This window comes from Ursus maritimus, unplaced genomic scaffold, assembly GCF_017311325.1.
Source record: "Ursus maritimus isolate PB19 unplaced genomic scaffold, ASM1731132v1 scaffold_23, whole genome shotgun sequence".
NCBI classification, from domain to species: Eukaryota; Metazoa; Chordata; class Mammalia; order Carnivora; family Ursidae; genus Ursus; species Ursus maritimus.
Window position 1 is genome coordinate 44,735,573 of NW_024424786.1, and position 22,657 is coordinate 44,758,229.

General features: G+C 56.0%; 2 protein-coding genes across 12 annotated transcripts in view; one reads left to right on the forward strand and one right to left on the reverse strand.

Moving 5' to 3' along the window:
• Positions 1–413: 413 nt before the first annotated feature.
• DHCR7 (7-dehydrocholesterol reductase) lies at positions 414–21,041 on the reverse strand. 4 transcript variants are annotated; one of them, XM_040639613.1, is made up of 9 exons: positions 20,845–21,041; positions 12,627–12,756; positions 10,097–10,200; positions 9,323–9,545; positions 7,743–7,833; positions 6,801–7,014; positions 4,775–4,979; positions 3,850–3,981; positions 414–1,844 (listed from the first exon to the last, which is right to left on the reverse strand). In XM_040639613.1, the coding sequence occupies exons 3-9, from the start codon at positions 10,192–10,194 to the stop codon at positions 1,380–1,382; spliced, it is 1,428 nt and encodes a 475-aa protein (XP_040495547.1). In that variant the 5' UTR covers positions 10,195–10,200; positions 12,627–12,756; positions 20,845–21,041; the 3' UTR covers positions 414–1,379. The 4 variants fall into 4 exon arrangements, with proteins under 4 accessions (XP_040495547.1, XP_040495548.1, XP_008697926.2 ...); XM_040639614.1 differs by lacking the exon at positions 20,845–21,041 and adding an exon at positions 18,558–18,669; XM_008699704.2 differs by lacking the exon at positions 20,845–21,041 and adding an exon at positions 16,524–16,622.
• NADSYN1 (NAD synthetase 1) overlaps positions 19,261–22,657 on the forward strand; it is a 34,678-nt gene continuing 31,281 nt past the window's right edge. For 2 of the 8 annotated variants that reach the window (XM_040639605.1, XM_040639611.1), the window contains exons 1-2: positions 19,271–19,426; positions 21,329–21,389. In XM_040639605.1, coding sequence (XP_040495539.1) covers positions 19,342–19,426; positions 21,329–21,389 — 146 coding nt within the window. In that variant the 5' untranslated portion in view covers positions 19,271–19,341. Of the gene's footprint in view, positions 19,427–21,328; positions 21,390–22,657 lie in introns of all 8 variants that reach the window. The other 6 variants (XM_040639606.1, XM_040639612.1, XM_040639610.1 and 3 more) reach the window with 5 other exon arrangements.

Consider the following 22,657-nt stretch of genomic DNA (forward strand, 5'->3'; position numbering starts at 1 on the left):
TGCTCTGCTCAGGAGGCTACCTGCCTATTCAGCCAGTTCCTTCTGGAAGCAGGGGGACCCTGCCTGGCACCACGCTCCCTGCCCGAAGCACCCTCCTCTCCAGTTTCTCCAGGCAGAAGGCAAGGCTGGCTCCTGAGGCCCCGCATGTCTGTTCACTACCATGGGCAGGCAGCCGGGCTGGGATTTCTTCCCTCGGCAAATGGAAAAGATTTCCGCTCCCAGCGCAAGAACAGTCCCCACAGAAGGCTGATGGTGGGGAAGGCTGGCACCGGCCCCCGAAATCCCCCAGTGAGCGTCCACAGCTCTGAAGCAGCCCCTGAGCAGGTCATCAAATGCGTCTTGGGCACCCCTTTTACGTACCAGAAACCGAGCCCCTACGGACAGTCAGGCCCAATTCGGAGAGAGAGACCACAGAGGTTTGAACAGGGGAAGTTTAATATAAAGAATTATCAAATTGATTAAGGCAGTCATGTCCAAAGAGAGCTTTCATGAAAATCCTAGGGTTGAGGGCAAATGCTTAGGGTAAAAAAATTCACTCGAAGGCATTCCCTCCCGAGGCTGGATTCAGATCTTGTTGGAGGCCCCCTGGATGGTGCACAGGTGAGCTGAGTTGCCGGCACCAATGTGGACGGTCGCCAGGCAAGCAGGAGGCACCCTTGCCGAGGGCAGGCAGGCCGAGGCCGGCGGCCAGATCTCAGGGGGTCGGACACCGGAAGCCATGGCCGCTGCTGGGACACGTGCATGCTCTGGGCATGCACCTTGGCCGTCCCCTCACTGCACCCCTGCAGCCGTGAACAGTGGGGCGTGCAACATCACTGAAACGAGAAAGAGAAGCCCCCTCCTCCATGCAGAGTCCCTCAAATTTAACAGCAGGCATGCCTCCAAGGAGAGAGGTCTACCGGGTCCGGCTCACAGTCACAGAGCAGGTAAGGAAGAGTGCATCTGCAGCCAAAAGGCCACAAACGGGTAGCTGGAGCACCTCCTGTATCCACGTCCCCCTCTTATGTCGTGAGGACAGGTGACCGTGAGCGGAAGATGTCCGTTCCGCATCGAACGCCCATGCATCTGGTCAGCGCAGCCGCTGGGGTTCCCAACACACAGGGGAAACGCGGTCATCACGGGCATCAGAGGAGAGCGGGCCCCTGCCTGCCCGCGGAATGCCGCCCAGAGGAACCTGGTCCTTTCTGCTTGCGGGCAGGCTGGCGGCATAAACGCTCAGGACTCCCCTGGGGACAAGGGGAGAGGAGGACACGCCAAGCGCCAGGCTCTTTCCATTTCGGCTGAGGGACCGGAAGCTCCTGGGGGGGAGTGGGGAGCCCCAGCAGAGCCGGATCACGGGCTCTTCACGCCCCCTGGGGGCTCCTCCCAGGGGCGGGGCTTCAGAAGATTCCGGGCAGCAGGCGGTGGGGCACGGCGGCAGTGTAGCGCTCCCAGTCGCCGCCGTACTTGTTGGCACAGCGGTGCTCGTCCCGGAGGCAGCGGTGGGTCAGCAGGATGGTCATGTAGACGATGTAGAAATAGGGCAGCAGGTGGCCCCCGCCGCAGGCCAGGCAGTACGCCAGGCTGCCCATCAGGTCGCCCGTGTAGTTGAGGTGGCGGGCCATGCCCCAGAAGCCCGACACCAGGAGCTTGGTGTGGTGCTTCTGCCCGTCGGCCGACGTGTACACACACTCGATGACCTTGGGCTTCTTGCCCCAGATCAGGCAGCGGCCGTCCGTGCGGCGGAACAGGTCCTTCTGGTGGTTGGCCATCCGGAAAACGTAGTAGCCCAGCAGGCCGAGCAGCAGGACGCCCGCGGCGTGGGGCGCTGACAGCTGCACCGGGTGGTAGACCAGGTATAGGCCCTGCAGGGGGACAGGGAGCAGGGCCTGGGGTCCGATCCCGCTCCGCCCCTACTGGCCACTACCACCCTGTGCACCTGTTTCCTCTACTGCGAGTCAAAGCACCTGTCTCGGGGGGTTGTGGGGGTCAAGTGAGCGAACAGACACCCCTGTGTACCTACCTGCCCTCCTCCCCATCCACGTGCCCACACGCACACACACGCACACACGCACACACACACGTGCGTCATATGTAGTGTAACATATAAAATATCATCTGGATATGACTGTACAACGGTTACCTTTGTGTCACCGTGGCTAGGCCACGCGCCCAGATATTCAGTCAAACACTGGTCTCGCTGCTGTGCCCACGCGCACACACACACACACAAGCGTATGTAACCCGTACGTGTATGTAACAACCACCCCATTGAGTTTGTGTCTGCGCAACTCCAATGCTAATACATGCACACACGTAACGTACAGACAGAAACCAAAACCAGGCCTGGTACCCAGCGAGAGAGACATACAGATGATCTCACACACACACACACACGTGTGATCTGCCATGTATGTGTTACAATCTGCTGTTAAGGGTTTGCACGCCTGGGACACGGAGTTCCCAGAATCAGGGAGCCCAGGCACGTGCGACCAGCCAGGTGGAGAAACGGGTCCGGGCAGACCACACGGGACACCTGAGGGAGGGTGTCCTGCATGGTCACCGACAGCATGAGGACAGCGCTCTGGGGCCCCCAGCCCACGGCTCCTCCCAGCCCCAATTGAGGGGACGCTGCCCTAGCTTCCAGAGATGTCTGGGTGGTGCTCAAGGCCGCCTTCCCTAACCCGTGTGAACCCAAGTCCCTGTGCTCCCCAGGCCAGCACCTTGATGCCTGAATTCCGTGGGGCAGGCCAGGACTCTGCTGAGGGCTCTGAGCCCCCTGAGCCTCGCCCTCTGAGCCCTGGCCCGTCATCCTCTCGACCTGACTTTTCTCGGTAGTAAGTCTCAGCAGATGTCAGTCCACCTGTCTGGAATGTTCTCACCTCCAGCGTCTCCACTCTGCTCTCAGCCCGGCTGTGGTTATCTCTGGAGGCATTGGCCAACCACTCGAGGCAGGTCAGGGGACCCTCCTGGGCTCTCTCTCGGGAGCCAGCACCCCCACTTCCCCCCAGCACCTCCTCCCTGCACCAGGTTGCCTATTCCGTGGCCTGTTGCACCAGCCATGAACCCAAGGGGGGCAGAGCCCACACACGTCTCCTCTGCTCCTGAATCACCAGCACACGCCTGGTGCCCCGCTGACCCTCGTCATGTGTTTAAGGAACAAAGGTAAGAAAAAAAACCTCTCAACCTTCGACTGTTAAGATTTGATATGAATATAAACACCCCCTCTATCCACCCAGTTCAGCCAAATCACTCCTTTCTACCCAAAGCCTACACCATGTCATCTTTTCCTTTAAGTGTCACATGCTGAGCTAATATTGGAGTCCTGACCCCCAGCACCCCAGGATGTGGCCACATCTGGAGATAGGGACTTTACAGAGGCGCTGGAGGGAACAAGGGGTCACCGGGGTGGCCCTGATCCAACGTGACTAGGGTCCTTACAGGAAGAGGGGATCAGGACATAGACATGCACGGAGGGACGACCCTGTGAGGACCCAGGGGGAGCACGGCCGTCCACACACGAGGAGAGAGGCCTCAGGGGTCCCGCCCTGCCCAGGCCTGCATCTCGGGCTTCGGAGACCAGGAGACAGTGAATGTCTATTGCCCAAGCTCCCCTCCCTTCTATTGTATTTGTCACGGAGCCCAAGCTGACTAATGCACCAAGCCTTCCCTTCTTCCTGAAAACAGGGAGCAGCCTCCCCCCTCCAGCCTCCGGCCTCCAGTGCCTCCCAAGCACAGCACTTGTGCAAAGCTCAGCATGTGCTCGGCTGCATTTCCCAAGGGCAGCCCCGGACGTGCCGGGGACCAGAGAGCTGGCTGTTCCACGGGGCGTGTCCCACAGCCGGAGGGGCTGGCGCCCCGACTCCTCACCTGCAGGGTGTAGAGGTACGGCAGCCAGACACAGTCCCCCCAGCCCAAGTACCACCCGAAGTGGTCGTGGCAGATGTCAATGGTTTTCAGGTACCAGGCTTCGTTCCAGAAGAAGTCCAGCACATAGATGGCCTGCAAAACAGGAGGAGCCGGGTACTGACCAAGGGGCACCCTGGGGCCCGCAGGAGCCCATGCTGTCGCAGATGAGGACGTGGCACCTGGGGTGTCTCTGAGCTCCTCGGTGACCTGCTCCACTGGGCGACTCCCACGTTTCCGCCCACGGGGGGCTGGGGGGCAGGTACAGGGGCCCTTATCCTCAGAGTCTGCAGAAGTGGGGCACCCAGCAGTGCCCGGGGAGGCGACACCCAGGTTGTGGGGCTCCGGGAAGAGCAAGGTCGTTTCCAGCAGAAGGGCTCGGGACGGCCACAGGGAAGCAGCCCCGCACGCCAGAACCCACGCCAGCCTGGAGGCCCTTCGCCCGTGGGCACCCCAGGCTGTGCCCTGCCAGCTGCCCCTACAGCACCGAGACACACATAACATGGCCAGCATGGCCAGTGACCAGTGTCCTTCTATGCAGACAGGGAAAAGGCGCAGATGACTCTCCGTCCCTCCTCCCCACCTGAGAGCCATGGGGACCGTGCGGGGAAAACACTTCAGAGACATAAATTGTGAATATGGCCAGGACCGCGGACAAGCTGTTAACACGCGTCCCCTGGGAAAGAGGCCCTGTCCAGCATAGCACCTGACTGCAGTGACAGGTCCACCCCCACGTGCTCACTGCCCGCTCCCCAGAGATGCCCGGGAAGGGGGCCAGCTCCCTTCTAAATGCAGCAGGTTAAGGTTTCTTGAAAACGATCTGGCCTCCACCCTGCCCGGCCCCCAGCAAGCATAGGCGCACCCGCCCCTTTGGCCGCAGACAGGCTACCTGCAGGACGTTGACCAGGACCATGGCATTGGTCACTTGGCCGTGGAGCTCCCGCTGCTTGGCCGCGAAGGACAGGTTGATGAGGGTCCAGGCGACGATCCCAGGGCGTCCGTTGAAGAACAGCTTGAAGTCAAACCACTTCCCAATTCGGGGGTTGAACTCAATACCCATCATGTAGTTGTAAAAGAAATTGCCTGTGAATTTGCTGGAAAATAGAGACAACACGTATGCTAGCCAGGGCGTGCGTCTCACACCACGGGGCCGGTGTGCGCGTGGACACAGGCGCCGAGCCCAGCCCTGGCGTCTGCCGTGGAGGTGCGGGCAGCCCGGTCCCTCTTGTTTCCCACTCAGCTCCGGCTTGGCAGAGGCACCCTGCGAACCAGGCGCCCGAGCGGCCTCCCGGGGTTGGGGGGGAGCCTTCCCTTGAACGGCCAGGCTTCTCCCCACCCTCCTCCAGGTCCCCTTGAGGCGCGGCCCAGGTGAGCCGCACAGCTGGCTGGACTGCATGAAGGTCTTCGTTTGCAGCCCAGCACGTGGTTGGCGGTGACTCACAGGGTGCTCGCGTCCCCGCACGCAAGCGACATCACGAATCCCGCCCAGGTAGAGAGTGAGTGAAAGCTGCACGCTCAGAGCCGGGTGCCCGGCTCCAGGGCCCACCACGAACCCTTGCTGGACAGTCGCTGCCCTGGTTTCTGACCCCACAGCCCTCTCTGGGGTGACCAGAGAGTTGGCCAAGATGACTGACGTGGAGACCTCCCTCAGGTAGAGCTGTGAGACACACAGGAATCTCTGCGTTCGTGAGAAAAACATTTTCATGTCCACCTCCCTCATTTACAGTAAGCTAGAAAAGCAAAATATACAAAGTCTAGGACAGGCGATTGATTATAAAGCACCGAGAATGATTCAGATGAGCCACAGAAGACCAGCCTCGGTGCCTCGGTACCTAACCACCACACACGCCACAAAGCACCACCATCCAGAGACATTTCCCAAGAGCAAGAGTTAAAGGGAACACATTTTGTCTTTTTTGGGCCCCTAAATGCATCTGGGACTCAATTGTAGGCACCCAAGCAGAAGAATCTTATTCATGACCACTTACACCCGTCTGCAGGAGGAACCCAATCAAAATCTGTTGGTGGAGGGAGAGATGGATGGAGGGATACAGGGAGGCAGGGATGAAGGATGGGAGTTGGATAGGAAGATGAGTGGGTGGGTTGAATGGAATAGATGGGTGGATGGGTGGATGGGTGGATGGGTGGGTAGATGGATGCATAGATGCATAGGTGGGTGGATGGGTGCGTAGGTGGGTGGATGGTTGGGTGGATGGGTTAGATGGAAGGATGGACGGGTGGGTAAATGGGTTAGATGGATGGGTTAGATGGAAAGGGAACTGGGTGGGTGGTTGGGTTAAATGAATGGGTGGGTAGGTAGGTGGATGAATGGGTAGATGGGTGGATGGAAGGATGGATGGGGGGTGGATGGGTGGATAGAAGGATGGATGGGTGGGTGGATGGGTGGATGAATGGGTTAGATGGATGGGTGGATGGGTGGGTGGATGGATAAAGAGCTAGATGAGGAGATGGCTAGCTGGGGGGCTCACAACGGTCCAACCCAAAGCTTCCATGAGAAAGCACCAACCAGTCGGGCTCTCCCTGGGAAGCTCCTACATTAAAGCCACCGAGATAACAAGACTCCGCACTAAGATGGTTTCAGGCCACACACATGTTCCAGAGATGGAGGCAATGTGCTGCCTTTCCCACTTCCCTGCTCCCGCAACAGCCCTACAGGGGGTGACTTGGCCAAAGATGGAATTGGCCACCTTCCACCACATTCTTCCTAAGGCAGAGGAAGCCCCCCAGACATTTGAGAAAGGATGTTCCCCAGAATCAAACAAGATCCGTTACGCATCTCATTCAAGGATTCTCAATCCTCAGAGCTTTACGACTTCCTATTCTAAGTTCGTAGAGAAAGGCAAGGGGTGGAAGCATCCACGTTCCACTTCCGCTTGACCAGCGGAAGAACGTACCAGTCTTTGGCATTGGTGGGGAAGAAGTAGCCCTTGAGCATGGCGAAGGTGGAGACGGCGTAGCCGAGGACGTTGGCGCACCACAGCAGGGGGATCCAGTTGTCGAAGATGATGGTGGGCGAGAACCAGGACAGGAAGTGCGAGTTTGCAAACCAGAGAAGGTGCGTGATAAGCCACGCTTGTAGGCCGTTGATTTCATACTTGTTGACAACGCCTGCGGAGGGAGATGCAACAATCAAAGAGTTTTTCCGACTGAGACAGCAGCTGGCCCAGGCCCTGCCAGCTTCGTGGCCTGTCTAGGGCACCCGGGCTGCAGCCCTGAAGCTGGTCAGCTCCTGCTCTAACCTGGGTCCCCAGGTCAAAGTGCCAGGAGCACAGGCGACGCTGTCAGCCCCGGTATTAACTGCTCCTGCTTTCAGGGTCCTGGGAAGGGGCAAAGGGGGCAGACTAGTCCCCTGGTTCTGATTCTCCTCGGCCGCATGCAGTCCGGGTCACCAGTCTGCAGCTTGCTAGAGAGTGAGGATGCCCCCACGGTACTGGCCGGGAAGCACCCCAGCCTCCCGCCGCCCTGGGAGCCCTCCGTAGGCAGGGACAGGGTGGATTCCACCTGCGGGGCTCCTCCTGGCTTCCTGGTGACTGTGGGCATCTTGGGAGAGATGTGGAGTGGCTGGGGCATCCGGTGGGGAGAGGCTCCAGCAGCCTGGTTATGTCCTCCAGCCGTGGGGGCGGAAGCCACTCTGTGCCCTGTTCACTAAAGACCGTGGTCTCCAGCCCCCGGGCCAGCTCAGCCCAGGGCCGCCCTGGACGGCGGCAATGCCCAAGCAAAGCTCGTGTTCATTTTGTCAGGGAGCACACTTGGGGGTGGAAGCAGCACGGGGCGGGGTGGATCCGTGAGACAAAGAGGCAGGGAGAGGAGAAGGGGGGCGTGTGGTCTCAGGTTACCTGCGGGGGTCACGGCACCCTCTTGAACGCCTCCCACGTAGCCTGGCAGGAACTTGTGGCAGAAGTCAGGAAGGGCCACGTACAAAAGCACCTGCCGTGGAGATTTGAGGCTGTGTGACCCGCCGCCCGGAGGGCCTGGCTCTTTCCACACAGCCTTGCTTTCGTTCACTGACACGACTCACGCAAAAGCACCACAAGAACGGCAGAAATCCTGATTTGGGTTGGTTAGTGCTTCCAGAAGAGTTCGTGGCTCTGGGAGCCCTGGCCGCAGGCCTGGTGGGGCTCTGAAGGCAGTAGAGCCCCGAGCAGGAAGCTCATTACTGTCTAAAGCAGCACGAAGCAGTGTCTCCCCAGGAGAGCCCATGGGTCCTTCCCACTCACGTTTCTGGGGCCACTTAAAAAAGTGAGAGAATTCACATGCCATACAATTCACCCTTTTAGACCCTTTCTGGGTCATTTAGCACATTCACAAGGTTGTGCAAAACTACTATCATCCAGCTCCAGAACAGGGCCATCGCCCCCAAAGGGAACCCCACCCCCATTCGGCAGTCGCTCCCTGTTCCCCTCCCCCACTGTCCCCCAACAACCATTAACCCACTTTCTATTTTTTCTATTCCGGGCATTTCATATGAATGGAATCATGCACCACGTGGCCTTCTGTGCGTGCCTTCCTTCACACAGCGAACGTTCTCAACGTCCATCCCCACCAGAGCACGCGGGAGGGCCCCACCCCTTGTCACGGCTGAGCAACGTTCCACGGCAAGGATGGACCACGTTTTGTTTTAGCCACTCATCCACTGACATTTCTACTCTTAGGCTACTGTGATTCACGCTGTCCCTTCTCATTTTTCACCCAAAGGGACCAAGAGACCAGAAATGAGAGGGACCCTGGAACCCAGAAGTTGGGACCCTGAGAAGAAACTGCTACTAAGGGCGGGAGCCTTCCTCCAGGGAGGAAACCAGGGTGTGGTGGGGAGCCCTCTCCCGGCTCTGTCTCCCTGGATTCAGATAATAAACGACGTGGCCTGTTCACCAGGTTCTTTGTGCAAACAGCCCCTTCCTGGTGAACTCCTTTTGCTCTCAAAGGCCAGCGAGGTCACAACAGAGCTGAGGATGTCCTCAGCCAGGAGCATGCGGCCCCCTGCTGGGAAAACGGGCGTGGCTTTGCCAAGCGGTGTCTCCTATAATGGAGAGCACCCCTCTGGGGGCTGGAATGCTCCTTCCCATGGGCTGCTGCTAAGAGAAGCTTCTGTCACGCACAGGGCTTCCCCGGGCCAGCCCTGCCTCACACCCTCCCGTCCTGCTCCGTACGACTACGCATGTCATTGCAGGACTGCACGTGGTCCTGAACTGCGGGGAGGCTCACCCCACACGTGGGTCAGACACCGTGATGCCGCCAGGTGCCTTCTATCAGAAGACAGAGCTAAGTAGGTCAGGCTCCAGGTAATGCCCTGCTGGGTCCTGGGAAGGAGAATGCCACCCTAAGCCGGGGCTCCATCTCCCGGACAAATGGCCAGTCCCAGCAAGAGGGACGCTTGGCACCCGCTGTGCCCCGACGATAGTGGCCAGGGAGGGCTGACCTGGAACGTGACCCACAGGGTGTAGAGCTGGGCTGCTCTCTTCGTCACAGGTGGCGTCTTGGCCCAGATGTCTGAGAGCCGAGCATGCCCGGTGGCGACGTCCAGCACGGGGGCCGTCAGAGAGCAGCTGTACTGGTCACACGCCATGATGAAATAGTACACGATGAAGGGCGCGAAGAGCAGCAGGAAGAGGACGCTCGCCAGCGAGAACCAGTCCACCTCCCTGCAACAGCGGGCAGCACACGGTCACGTGGGGCCCGCCCGGCGGGGGCCGCACAGACAATGCTTTGTGCGTCCTTACGCGTCCCGTTGTTCCAACCAGGGCCTCAGAGACGGCTGCTCGCTCTCAGTGCGGAGGCCTCCCCGTTGCCTGGAAGAGCCACTCCACGCGTGCCCTACCGCGAGCTGCAGGGAGCTGGATGGACCCGTGGGCACCCACAGAAAGCCCAGAGCCCCGAGGCCTTCTGTCACTCACAAGGCCAGAGGCTTCCCGGTTCTGGGCGAGGGGGCTGCTCACCCACTCCCAAGTCCCCATGCTCTCTGGCCCAAGGAGAACAGAGACAACAGCGAGCTTCACAGCCAGGGCCAGCCTGTTTTAGTCAGTGTTTCGCTTCCTCTTCAATTCCTTACTTCATAAAATGGGAAATTGCTTACCCTTTATTAGTCTTGATGATAAAAATTGTATTTACTAGGTCCCCAAAATCCCAGAGGCTGGCAACCTCTCAGTAAGACCTCGCTGTATTTTCTAGCTGGGAAGGCTGGCAAGATCCTTACCAGGCACGGCCCCACTGCCCTTGAGTCGCCGCTCTGCTGTTGGCGATGCTGCCCGGACTCTTGGTTTTGGGAGCGTCATGTAGGGATTTTGCAGCCATTGGGCCCTGAGGGAAGAAGACACACGCTGCTCAGATCGCCCCATGAGGAACAGCCACCACATCCCCCAGCCACATCTGCCACTGCTCATAGACTCTGCAGGACTGGCCTCTCACCACCTACTCACTACCTTGTCCTGAATGGCAGATTCCAGGCAAGGAAGAGATGATGGATTGTTTCAGTCTCTCCTTCCTGAAATCTGCGACAACCACCTACTTCTCTTGATTCAGTCTCCAGATGGTGGCAGAATGCCCTCTTACCATGTAAAACAGACCATCTGTGGCTCAGAACCCTCTTGCAATCTGCTCCTGCCTCCTGTTCTCCCCACTCTCTTCTCATACCTTCTAATTCAGGTACATAGGATCTGTAATGATCCTTGAATATGGTTCATTTCATTCATGATACCTGTTACTTCTGCTTAGGACATACTTTGCAGGTCTCCTCATTCAGATCTTTTGTAAAATGTTCCCTCCTTAGTATGACTTTTTATTTTTCCTGGAGTTAATTATTGCTGCACTTTTTGCATTTACTAAGGTTTCTATGCATGTCACTAATTTTTTTTCTGAACACTCTAACAGAGCTATCATACATTTCAGCAATTTTTCTAGACACTCCAACACAACAGAATTTATTATTTCCATTCTCCCTCTCCCCTATAGCCATTCATCTTGAAACAATGTACAAGCCAATCAGCCAATCTATGTTGCTTGTACCCCAGACCCCTACCAAGTCACTCTCCCTATTTTATTTTCTTAAGAACTCTTTTCATCATGTAGAATGCTTTTTTTTTTTTTTTAATTTGAGTGCATGTCTATTGTCTGTCTCCCTCCATTAGAATGTAAGCTCCCCAAGGGCAGGAATCATGTGTCCTATTCATTGCTCTACTACCTAGTCCTAGAACATGATCTGGTACATACAGTGCATTCAATAAATAATCACTCTACCAAAAAAGGTGGAAGAACTGAACTTTTTTATGGAGGAAGCAGTGACATCTACACTTCCAGAACAAGTTCTAATTGTGAAGTTTTCAAAATATCAAGGATAAGAAAACATGATATTAAAAGCTTTTAGAGAAAAATCCAGAATAAAGAATCATACTAGCAGCAAGTTAGATTCTAGAAAACAATGATGGAAAGCTTTAAAAACTCTGAGGGAAACCGTTTTGCACCCTAGAATTCTATTCCCAGATTAACTTTCATTCAGAGGAGACAACACAGGATCCGAAAGAGCTGTTGAAAAAAGGCCCAATGAAAGGACAAGAGGATGAGAGCCACGCAGTGCACCAGACAGTAACCAGTCCACACTGGTACTAAATGAATGGCTATAGCGGGAAGGAGAATAAAAATGATGAATTTTATTGTGTGAAAAAGTATTGATAGTGTGACAGCTCTAGTAGAGCATTCAGAAAAAAATTAGTGAAAGATGCATAGAAACCTTAGTAATGGGGAAAAAAAAGAAAGAAACCTTAGTGAATGGAAAAAGTGAGGCAACCATTAACTCCAGGAACAATAAAAAGTCATAAGGGGGGGAAACCCAAACCATAACTGTAGAACATTACTTGGCTTAACAGTAAATAATAGCAACTTCGTCATAACAACATAATACCTGGCTATAGACTGACTACTGGATGTGTAGAAGGATACATAAAGCTGTGAGTGACAAAAGCAAATTATTTAAAAATAAGCAGGTAAAAACAATAATACAAAAGTAACTAAAATAATGAAACGTATTTTTTTCTGGGAATGAACACTAAGGGATGAAGCGGGGAACTGTTTATTCTACATATAAGCCTTAAAAGCCACTAACTTGTTTAAAAATGTGAACATGAGTTACTTTAACACAAATGTACCTTCATTTAAAAAAATTTCAGTGACAAAAGGCATTTTCATGTGCGGTGTGGGAACTGTAGCCACATCACTTAATTTAATTTTCACAGGTAAGTTTATGGAATGTCTGTCTATGATGTACAAGGCAGGATGAAGAGTTCCTTATGGACCACCCACTTCTACAGCCCCGAAACAGAATACAGAGAGTGGTGCATAGCAGTCACTTTCACTAAACACGGTAGAAAACTGCAAAAGGGCCAGAAATGTAGAGCCTCAGAACTAAGTGTGAAAAAGCCAAATAGAAAATGCGGCTGAAAGAAAAAGTGTATCTTCTACAGATTCAAACAAGCCCAAATAAAAATTTTGAGATTGCTGAGTTCATTTCACCCAGGAGTCTCCTCTGTCATGAGCACCGAATCTTGTAATAAATGTGTAAGTTATATCCTTGGAAACAGGTAGCCAGAGACAGGGGAGACGGAGGTGTTTGGGGTGTTTTATTTTATTCCTAAGACTCACAGACAGGAGTTGATATACCAGCTGTCTTTACTTTTTCAAAGCTAAAAAGTCACTATCTATGACAATGACCAACAGCGCTAAGATGTGCTTACCTCCAAAGTCTTGTCTAGGGGGTTCACAGCAGAATGGAAGTGCTCCTTCTTGAACGGGCCACTCTAAAATCTCTAGACTCTCTTGATTCAAAAGGCCCACTTGATCCTTCCCAACCCACTGAACAAAGTCCTGCAGGGACACAAAGATAATGAAGACACTCAGGGAGCTGACATTTCAGGATTGAAGGCAGATAAAGACCCAAATGATATTTACTCAAGGCCCACTGTTGGAACCAAGTGAGAAGTGCAAACTCAGTGCTCAGGGGTTCAAAAGTGGAAGACAGCCCATGTAGGAGGGGAGAGGGGAGGGAATATTACCACCCAGTTTCTATGCCTGGCACACACAGTATCTGGCAAATAGTAAGTACTTAATGATAATGGGGGATTGAACCGACGTCTTCATGGCGGCATCACCCTGGACATGAGCCTTAGCATAGGCAGATGCAGAACTGACGAGTAGCAATGAACAGAAAGGCATTTTCTTTGAAGCAGCCACATATGCATCTGAAACATTTCTAGAAGCTTCTTTGTGCCACCAGCCCGATTCAAGCCCTCTGGAGCTAGCATTCTAGGAGCCAGTGAGAGCCTAAGAACATGGAACAGCAGTGAGAGTGATCTGGGCTTGGAGCCTGGCTCTCAGCAGACTCGCGGGACCCAGTGACCTTCCTGAGTGTCTTGGGTCATGAATGCCTATACACGTGAGGACTTGCAGTGGTTGTTAAAGTGGGGTGAGGGAGAGTTAGTGTCCCATACCTGGGGATAAAGACCAGCCAGAGAAGGGGATGGGGCTTTCTGGCAGCCTGGTCGGCTCCCTCGGCTGGTCTTTGAGTTCCACGGGCCAAATCTAAAGGGACATGTCCCCCGAGAGTTTGAGAATGACGCAGAAGTGCCTGACCCTAAGCTTCTGATCGGCAAGGCATTCATGGCAAAGACATCCATCTCTAATAAATACACTGCCAGCTGCTGGCCCCAGCTACCAGCCAACCAACCAGAGAAGGAACCAGGCCACTCCCACCCATACGTCCCCTTTCAGAAAGCCCTAGGTGGCCAAGACACCTGACCACTGCAGTGATCCCCCCTTCTTCCTGTGCCCTCATTGCCACTCTTATGCTTTAAACTGGCCAATAAAGAGTGAGCCCATGAAACCCCAGGTCCCCACCCTTGACCCCAACAAAGGCAGAGGCCCAGGCCCACACTCTCTCTCTCTCCCCATGACCTCACTGTGGCTCGGAGCATGTTGTGTGCCCTCCAGGACCTGTGAGCAAGAAACCCTGCTCGTCAGAGCTCCCCGAGTATTGCTGAGGCGCGTCCTGCAATCCTAAGACCACTAGGGCTGGGCCAGCCATGATGCCCCGGGAGGGAAACTGGGGGGTGGGAGAGGGATGCCCCAGTAGTACGAGCCCAGGAGGGTGCTTCAGGCATCCCCAGCCCACAGTACCACTATTTACAGGCTGAGACCCACACAACAGGTGACTTACGCCCCTTGACAGCTTCTTGGCATCTTGAAAGTTCAGATGTTTGCGGGTGCGTTAGCTGCCCAGGAGCATGGTGGAGACTTCTGGGGGCCGGCACCGGGAACGTCCTGGAAGTCCCACGGTCACCACCAAGGCTCTGAGTTCTCAGCCGCAGAGGTCTAAGGGCCGCGCATCCCCGATGCCCAGCCACAGAGCGTTCTGGTTCCCCCCTGCACCTAACCACGCTGCAACCTGGTGGCTCAGAAGTCTTTTCATCCTTTCCCATTGCTTCTGTGGTCAGGAATCTGGGAAGACTGGCTAGGCAGCTCCATGCTGGGGGGGGTGCCAGAGCAGCCATCTTCATGTGGCCTCTCCGTGGGGGCCAGCTGGGCGTCCTCACAGCCTGGTGGCCTCAGGGCCATGGGAAGAGGTTCAGGGAACCAGCAGAGTTGTACCGCCCCTCCGAGGGCCTGAGAAGACAAGTGAAGGCACTTCCAGCACGTTCTACCAGTTATGGGGAGTCCCAAGTCCACATTCTTTCAAGGGGCAGGGACTCAGTCTCCACCCCTTGATGCAGGGATTGCAGGATATTAGAACACACGATACTGCTCGGGCCATCCCTGGGTGACTCAACCTTGACAGATAGTGGGTATTTACGGAGCATCTGTGGAGTTCTAAGTGCCCGGTATCTTACTGAGCTCTCGCACCGACCCCGGAGAGTCAGCATGACGGTGTCCGTTTGATAGATGAGGAGGTTGACATGAATAAGGTGGAGTGCGTTCTCTGCTCACGCGGGCCTGTGGCGACGGAGGTTAATGAATCCTGGGGGTGGACTGGAGGAAGAAGAAAGGCAAGGACCTTTACATTTGACTTCTAAACTTGCGTTACAGTGAGCATATGTTTTGGAGAGCAGAATCCTGGAGCCACGGTCAAAGCTGCAGCTTACCCTTTGAATCAGGGCTCAGTGTCTCTGGGCATTTCTTTCCACCTAGGGCACATGTCTACTTCTGAAGGCCTCGGAAACTGCCCCAGGAGCAGCTCTGCTGGGCCACCACTGGGCCCTCAGTCCTCTCAAGGTAAGCCAGGCCAGAGCTTCCCGGCGCCAAGAGCTTGGCGGGGCCACACATCTTCAAAGCAGCCCCTGCATTTGGAAGCGAGGCCTGTGAACTGTATGTGTGAGTTGAGGGAGTGACCACTGCAGAAGGCCCGGGGTCAGGGGGCAGGGCTGGGGGGTGGGTTGTAGAGAAGCTGCAGGTAAACCAAGAATCACCCCAAAGGTCAATCCCACCATGCCTTGGGAATGGTGGGGGGATGCACAGGCGACCTCCCTGACCCCCATTCAGCCACAAGTGTTCCCAGAACTATGGGTCTTAGGACTCCAAGAGCTGTTTAAAAACTCTTTCGTTGTTGCTAAATTGTTGTATTACATCAGTCTGTTTTCTGGAAAATAGGAAAAGAACACCTGTATTCCCATCACCGTTTAAGGTTTCGGTGTATAGCTTTTCAAGTAGTCTTTTTAAGGACAGACTCTCTCCCTCTGGCCCCTCTTGCTGTGACAAGCCAGGGAACTTGTTTCCACGCCGAGCTTTCCTTTCTACAGTTGCCAGGTATCCCACTGTGCAAGCGTATCAGGATTTCTCTGACCTTCTCACTGACAGGCTTTAGTTGCTTCTGGTTTTCGCATCTGCATGTTTACACAGCCATCTGAGTACGTCCCGGCATAAACTCCCACAGGTTGACGTTGGGTGGACACGTAGTTCTACCCGGCCTCTAGAACAGTCTTCACGACCCTTCACCGATTCTGATATTTATCGTTCTTTGTCACCTCAGGTTCGGTTTGGCAGGTCTGTATTCTTCAGTCCCTACTACTCTTGGATTCACAAATTCCCAAACCAGACCCGGGGCTGTTCAGATAAGGTTCCAAGAAATGTTTCCATATTCAAACAGTACCTGGCACGGCCCTCAGAGAGATTACCTGCTATCATAGTTACCTGAATTTCACAACCAGGCCTCTCCATGCCCCCATGTTTCTCAGCTACCCCTCTCCAGCCATCCATGTATTTTTTTGAGAAAATACACAAGCGCACTCAATATTTTATTAAAAAGGAATTCGCCAAATTGCGCTCGGGAAGAGCGGGACGTTTTCTGCTCCTACGAACAGTACACAAAAGGTCTTTTTCGCTTCACTGGGCAGCCCAGTCCCTCGCTGCCCATGTCTCAAATCTGGGCACCCAGAGTGGCGCCCGGTGGGGCCCGGTTCCCTTCTCTTTACCTAAGGAGCTGCAGGAAGAGCTCAGGTGGGCACAAAGAGGGCACTGGTCGTCAGACCGGGGCGCTTCTGAGAGTAGACCACCCCCGACCGCTCACCTGGACGTCCCCCACCTTCATGCACCACGCTCACTCACCTGGGCGCCCCCCCACCTGCGCGCACCGCGCCGCTCACCTGAGGGTCCGGCTCCGCGCTGCGGTCCCCCACTCCAGGCGTGCGGCCAACCCCGCTGCCTAGAGGGGCCGACCCGAAGGCCCGCCCCCAGTATGACGTGATACCGTAGACAACCAATCGGAGGAGGGCCCTGAGCGGCCGGCGTCCCTGCGCCCCTCCATTGGTCGCACGCCTCGCCCCACCCCCTGAGCCGACTCTGGGCCACCCAACGCGCCCACTCGGCGCCGCTGGGGCGCGAGATTGATGGCCGAGGGCCCGCCCCCCGGATGGCTGGCTGCCGGGGGGGAGCCCCCCCCGCACCCACGCTAAGACCCGCTGAGCATTTGCGAGGGCCGGCGCTCCATCCACCCGGTGGCCGCGGGCAAGCTGCTTCCCCTGCGCCCGTTTCCTCTTTCTGCAAATGGGCCTTCCAAGGCGCGCAGCAAACCACTTGCTGAGCCTCTGATGTGTCAGGCGCTGGGTCCACAGCAACCCACAAAATGGACAACATCCCCGCTCCTAGGGGTCAAGTCTGTTAGGGGCGGGGCGGGGGGAAGCAGTAATCAATAAACAATAATCAAATAGGTAGAGCGTCAGATGGTGAACGTGCTGTGCAGAGGATTAGAGCAGGAAGTGTAGGAGAGGTTGAGCGTGTGAGTAGCCGTTTGATTTGGGGGTGTCAGGGAGGGCTCTGTTATGAGGCCTGGCAGGTCTGGTTCCCCCAGAAGTGAGGGAGATGGAGTTTCGGGTTGGGATCACATCTGTGCATAGATGAGAGGGTAAGAAACAGCAGCGCTGGAAAGAGGGAAAAGTTGAACTGCCACGCAAGCCCGCCTGGGGCTAACATCATGGGGCAGATTGAGTGGTAAGAAACATGACAGTTGTCCCGCTTGGCAGGAATGCCCAAGCCACATACATACTCCTCCCTGCAGAGATCAGCCACTGGACAAGGCCACCCTTGCCAGGATATGACCTTGGGCAGGGCAGCGGTGCAACCCAAGCAGCCCCTGGAGGGGTGGGCAATTGAAGGTGTCTGCTGGCCCCACTCCCAACATTTGGGACAAAGATCTTGTTTGCATAGGGATCTGGTTGGGACAGCTCTGTGTCCCTCATGGAGATATTTTTTTTCTGCAGTTTTTTATTTTGAAAAATGTCAAACATACAAACCAGTTGAATATATACTAAGGTGAGCACCCATATACCTAGGTTCAGCAGCTGCCAACAGTTTAATTTCTTTCTCTCCCTTTTTCTCTGTATCCACCCCCCACTTTTTTTTCCTGAACCATTAATTAGCTGCGGGTGATGTCTTCTTCCTAAAGACTTCAGCAACCATCTCTTACATTACCAAAATAAAACATTACACTTTGGAAATTTTGTATCAACCTAAAGCTATTATCTAGTATATTGTTCATATTCAGTTTCCCCCCAATCGTCCCATTCATGTCCTTTATAGCTGTTTATTAAAAGTCAGGATCCAATCGGGAAACCACTCTGTGCATAAGGTGTCACGGCTCCTTAGCCTTACTCTAGAGCACTGCCCCAGCCTTCCGCTTTCTTTTTTTTTTTTTCTTTCTTTCATTTCCTTTTTCTTTCTTTCTTCTTGCTTGCTTCCTTACTTTCTACCGTCCATCATGAACAAGCATTCCTTTAGAGACGGGGGTGGGGGGTTTAAACGTATTTTAAATGTGAAAACGTGTAGGACAAAAGCATCGCAAGTCGGGAATAAAAGACGGAACGAAGTTCAATCAATGACAGTGAGAGTTACTTATTCATACGAAAAAAAAAGTTGGATTCCTACCCTAAATGGACTAAGAAGAAGTGAAAACCTGGGGGCGCCTGGGTGGCTCAATCCTTACGCGTCTGCATTCGGCTCAGGGCGTGATCCCAGGGTCCTGGGAATGAGCCCCACATCGGGCTCCCTGCTCTGCTGGGCCCCTGCTTCTTCCTCTCCCGCTCCCCCTGCTTGTGTTCCCTCTCTCGCTGGCTGTCTCTCTCTCTGTCAAATAAATAAATAAAATCTTTAAAAAAAAAAAAAGAAGAAGAAGAAGTGAAAACCTGCCGGCAGTAGCTCGTTGCAAGCGCTCCAGGAAAGAAATGTGGCAACAGCACACCCGCTCTCCGCCAACCTGTGCGCCTAGGGAAACGACGCTCTTGGAGAGGAACTAGCAGCGGGCGCGGGCGCGGGCGCGGGCGCGGGCGCGGGCGCGGGCGCGGGCGCGGGCGCGGCGCGGGCGCGGGCGCGGGCGCGGGCGCGGGCGCGGGCGCGCGGGCGCGGGCGCGGGCGCGGGCGCGGGCGCGGGCGCGGGCGCGGCGCGGGCGCGGGCGCGGGCGCGGGCGCGGCGCGCGGGCGCGGGCGCGGGCGCGGGCGGGCGCGGGCGCGGCGCGGCGCGTGGGCGGGCGCGGGCGCGGGCGGGCGCGGCGCGGGCGCGGGCGCGGGCGCGGGCGCGGGCGCGGGCGCGGGCGCGTTGGCCCCCTGTTGTTCCCCACGCAGAAGCCCTCCGGCACGGAATGGACGGCCCGGCTCTGGCCCCACAATGCAGCACCCAGCTGCAGAGGAAGAGTGAAAGTAACGAGTCAAGTCGCCGGAGCACATTGGGCGCAGTTTGTGGGGAGGTGTGGGATAAAACAGACGTACTGCGGTCCCGGTACCGGCGACCGTCCCCGCGGGAGTGGGGGGCGGAGGGGGCGGGCCTCCGTCCTGCGCAGGCGCGGCCGCGAGCTCCGCGGGCGGGGCGGGGCGTGGGCGGGGCGTGGGCGTGGCCTGTCGCCGGGACTCTGTAGTCCATGCCGGGCCAGAGCGGTGGGGCGACCCGGAAGAGCCCAGGCCACTGCGGCCAGGATGGGCCGGAAGGTGACTGTGGCCACCTGCGCGCTCAACCAATGGGCCCTGGACTTCGAGGGCAATTTGCAGAGGATTTTAAAGAGTAAGTCTGCGGGCGGCGGGGTGGGGGGGGGAGTGGGAGGAGAGGGTCGGAAGGGCTGGTGGGGCGGGGTGTGGGAGGGGAACGGGGGTCCGGGAGGGGGACAGGGTACGAGGAGGGGACGGGGGTGAGGGGACGGATGTGGGGGGGACGGGGGAGGACGGGGGGCAGAGGGGACGGAGTGGCGGGGTTATAGGGTGGGGGGGTGGGCGAAGGTCCAGGCCGACAGGCCCCTGCTTGCTTGTGATGCAGACACATCCTTGCTCTATGGAAAATTGCAGCCCTGGGCTTAGGGACAGATAAGATGATGCATGATGACCCCCCCCATAAGTGCCCAGGGCCCCTCCTGAATTGGGGGTAGTTTAAGTGCCTGGGGGGACCCATGGTATACACTGTTGGTAGGAAAAGCGTGGCTGCAGAGGCAGAGATGGAGATGAGAGGCTGAGGCTTCCCTGTTCTCAGATACGTCTGGGGTCCAGTGTGGCTTAGCTAGGGCTGAGCTGCCTGAGAGGTGCTGAGTTGCCCATGTTTAGAGGCATTTAAGGGGGAAGGGTGGCCAACCACCAACAAGGGTGTTGTGAAGAAGTATCCCACGAAAAGTGGTCTTGTTACCAGACAGAGAACTGGTTCTAACTCAGGTTGGGCAGCTTGCCATCAACACTCGAGAGACAAGTGATGGGAGGTAAGGAAAAAGTATGCCTTATTCAGGAACCAGGCAACCTGGGAAGACGGTGGACTAACGTTCAAAGTCCATCTTCCCCATCCAGGGGGAGCCTGAGTGGTTTCAAAAGGGAAGGTTTGGGAGGAGGGAGGGGGCGGCGTGCAGGAGGAGCAGGTGTCCAGGCGGCAGTCAGATGTGGACATGACCCTGAACGGACTCGCTGGCATCTCCCCCCCCACCCAACTGTTTTCAAATGCCGTCAGGGTTCATGGTCTGGGAGAGTCAGGTCCTTCACTCCATGAGGCCAGTGCAAATCTCAAGGAGAGTAGGTTAGTTCTGCTACAGATCCAGGGACTTAGGTCAGCAAACAAGGAGCACGTGAGTGTAAAGCAAGTCAGACTTCAAGACAGACGGAGTGCTGTAACTGTGTCTGGTGCCTGGAGACCGCCTTGATGGGGAGAAGCCGGCCCCAAGAGGGAAGCTGTGTCAGGGTTGAGCTTGCAAGCTTAGAGACTAGGGTGTGGTTGTCGCGGAGGCCCCCATGTAGTGAGCCTTGGCTCCAGTCCGTCTGTGAGCATGAAAGGTCCAGCTATTCATACCTACAGCCAGAGAGGGGCTGTCCCGGGCAACCGCGCAGGTGTGCTCACGCCAGGCCTGCGCACGCCAGGCTGTGTTGTTCTGAGCCGCTCCTTGCAAGAGGGTTTGCTAAAAGCAGTGAGAACAGGAGGACACAAGCAAGGGCATTTTCGCAGATACGTACCCCACACCTTCAACCTCTTCTTTTCAGCCTCAGCCTGCTTTCAGCTCATTCGAGCGCAGAGCATATCTAGTGGGAGCAAAGGCAGTCGTGGCCGGACCGAGTCGTGCATGTGGGCCCTGCTACCGCAGACCAGAGGCTGCTGGTGCTGGGCTGGTGCCGCTGTAGGCTGTGGTCCTTCAGGAGTCCTGCCTTCTCCCTGCACACGGTCTTCCACATCTGCCTGTTAATGAACTACCAGGGTGTGGCTTCCTCCTCCTCCCCCGTGCTAAGGGTCAGCCCTGCAGGCCTTGCATCTTATTTCCTGCTGGTGTAAGCAGGGTCTGCGGGAGAGCCGGTCCTTGGCTGCCTGGGGTCAGGGAGATCACCGAGTGCTTTTGTTTGTGGTTTGGCTTTTTATCACACCTATTACAGTAGTGTTTTATCTACCTTTGACCATGTTGTACGTGCTGAAATTGCTTCTCTCTCTCTCTCTCTGGACATGTAGGTATTGAAATTGCCAAACGCAAAGGTGCCAGGTACAGGCTGGGACCAGAACTGGAAATATGGTGAGAGCCGAACACACAGACCCCCAGGGTGGGCAGGTGGAGGGATCCGCATCAGCTCCCCGCAGAGGAAACGCAGGGAGAGGGGGTGGGTATGGAGAGGTGCGGCTGTGCGGGCCTGTTGAGGGGCATTGGAAGCCCGCGAGTGGGCCCACTTGACGCCCAGCCTGGCTAGGCCGGCCTGGAGTCCCATGTCGGGTCGCTAGAGCAGCGGAGACCCGGCAGCGGGGCTGATGTCCAAGCCGCTTCTGCAGGCCTCCACCCTTCCCAGGCCCCCCTTTCATGTTTGGCCACAAGTGTGTTTCACTTACTGGTCTGGGCATCTCTCCACAAGCGAGTGTGAGTGGTCACTTCTGCTCTGCCTGTTCGCAGTGATAGGGAAGCCCGTTCCTCCTTGTCCCTTATTCAGAAATAAGCCAGCAGTCGTCACGTGCAAGTGTCTTATGTACTACGGTTATTTTGTCACGTGCAAGTGTCTTATGTACTACGGTTGTTTTGTGATGGATGTCAGCTGCCCTCTGGGTTCCCACATGTATACAGGTCCTGGCCATTTGTGGGATCAGAAGTCCCACCTCAGGCCATGTCCCCACCTCAGTTTCTGGGCTTCGTGTAAACACAAACCGTCTCCTCCCAGGTGTCTTTGTATCCGACCTCGAGGCTGCCCCTGTCTTTTTCCTCGCTAGCTGGACTTCTGTCCTTGGAATCGCGACTTCAGCTTGGGCTGTGTCTCCCGTGGCTGCCAGGAGCATTTGCGCCCTCACTTAGCCTGGTCTTCAAGACCCCCCTCAGCCAGCTGCCAGGGCCCTGGAGTCCTGGGGTGTCTCGGTGAGCTCTGCTCCTGAGCTCCAGGCTCGGTCTTTATATTTTGTCTGTTCTTCCCACTGGAGGGTTGCCCTCCACAGCCCTGTCCCCCTGGCATAATCGCTGCCCTGCCACCTCCAGGTTAGGTGCTTGCCCCTTTCTTTGTCCTGTGCTCTCCCCACACCTGGCCCCCAAATCTGGACCCGTCACTTTAAAAGGCAGAGGATTTTAATTACAGGATCCCAAGATGGTATATTTGTATCGTGTCATTTATAGCCCGCGGAGCAGGCTCACATCTGTTATTTGCAACAGTTTGCAGAGAGGAAGCTGGGGCAGGAGGGGAGCCAGGCCAGTTCACGGAGCATGCCCGCTTCCTGTCTCTGGTGGTCAGGGCTCCAGCTCCCGCCCCAGAAAGGGCACTTGGAAGGGGAATGAGGAACCAGTGCCACTGGGGCAGGCTGACTCCTGGA

Bases quoted from the DNA above. Each gene is read 5' to 3' on its own strand.
- DHCR7 (XM_040639613.1), bottom strand. From the start codon at position 10,194: ATGGCTGCAAAATCCCTACATGACGCTCCCAAAACCAAGAGTCCGGGC. The intron at 7,834-9,322 runs GTCAGCCCTCCC...TCTCCACGGCAG, and splicing joins CCCTGTGGGTCACGTTCCAG to GTGCTTTTGTACGTGGCCCT. The intron at 1,845-3,849 runs GTGAGGAGTCGG...GTCCCCCTGCAG, and splicing joins CGTACCTCTACACCCTGCAG to GGCCTATACCTGGTCTACCA.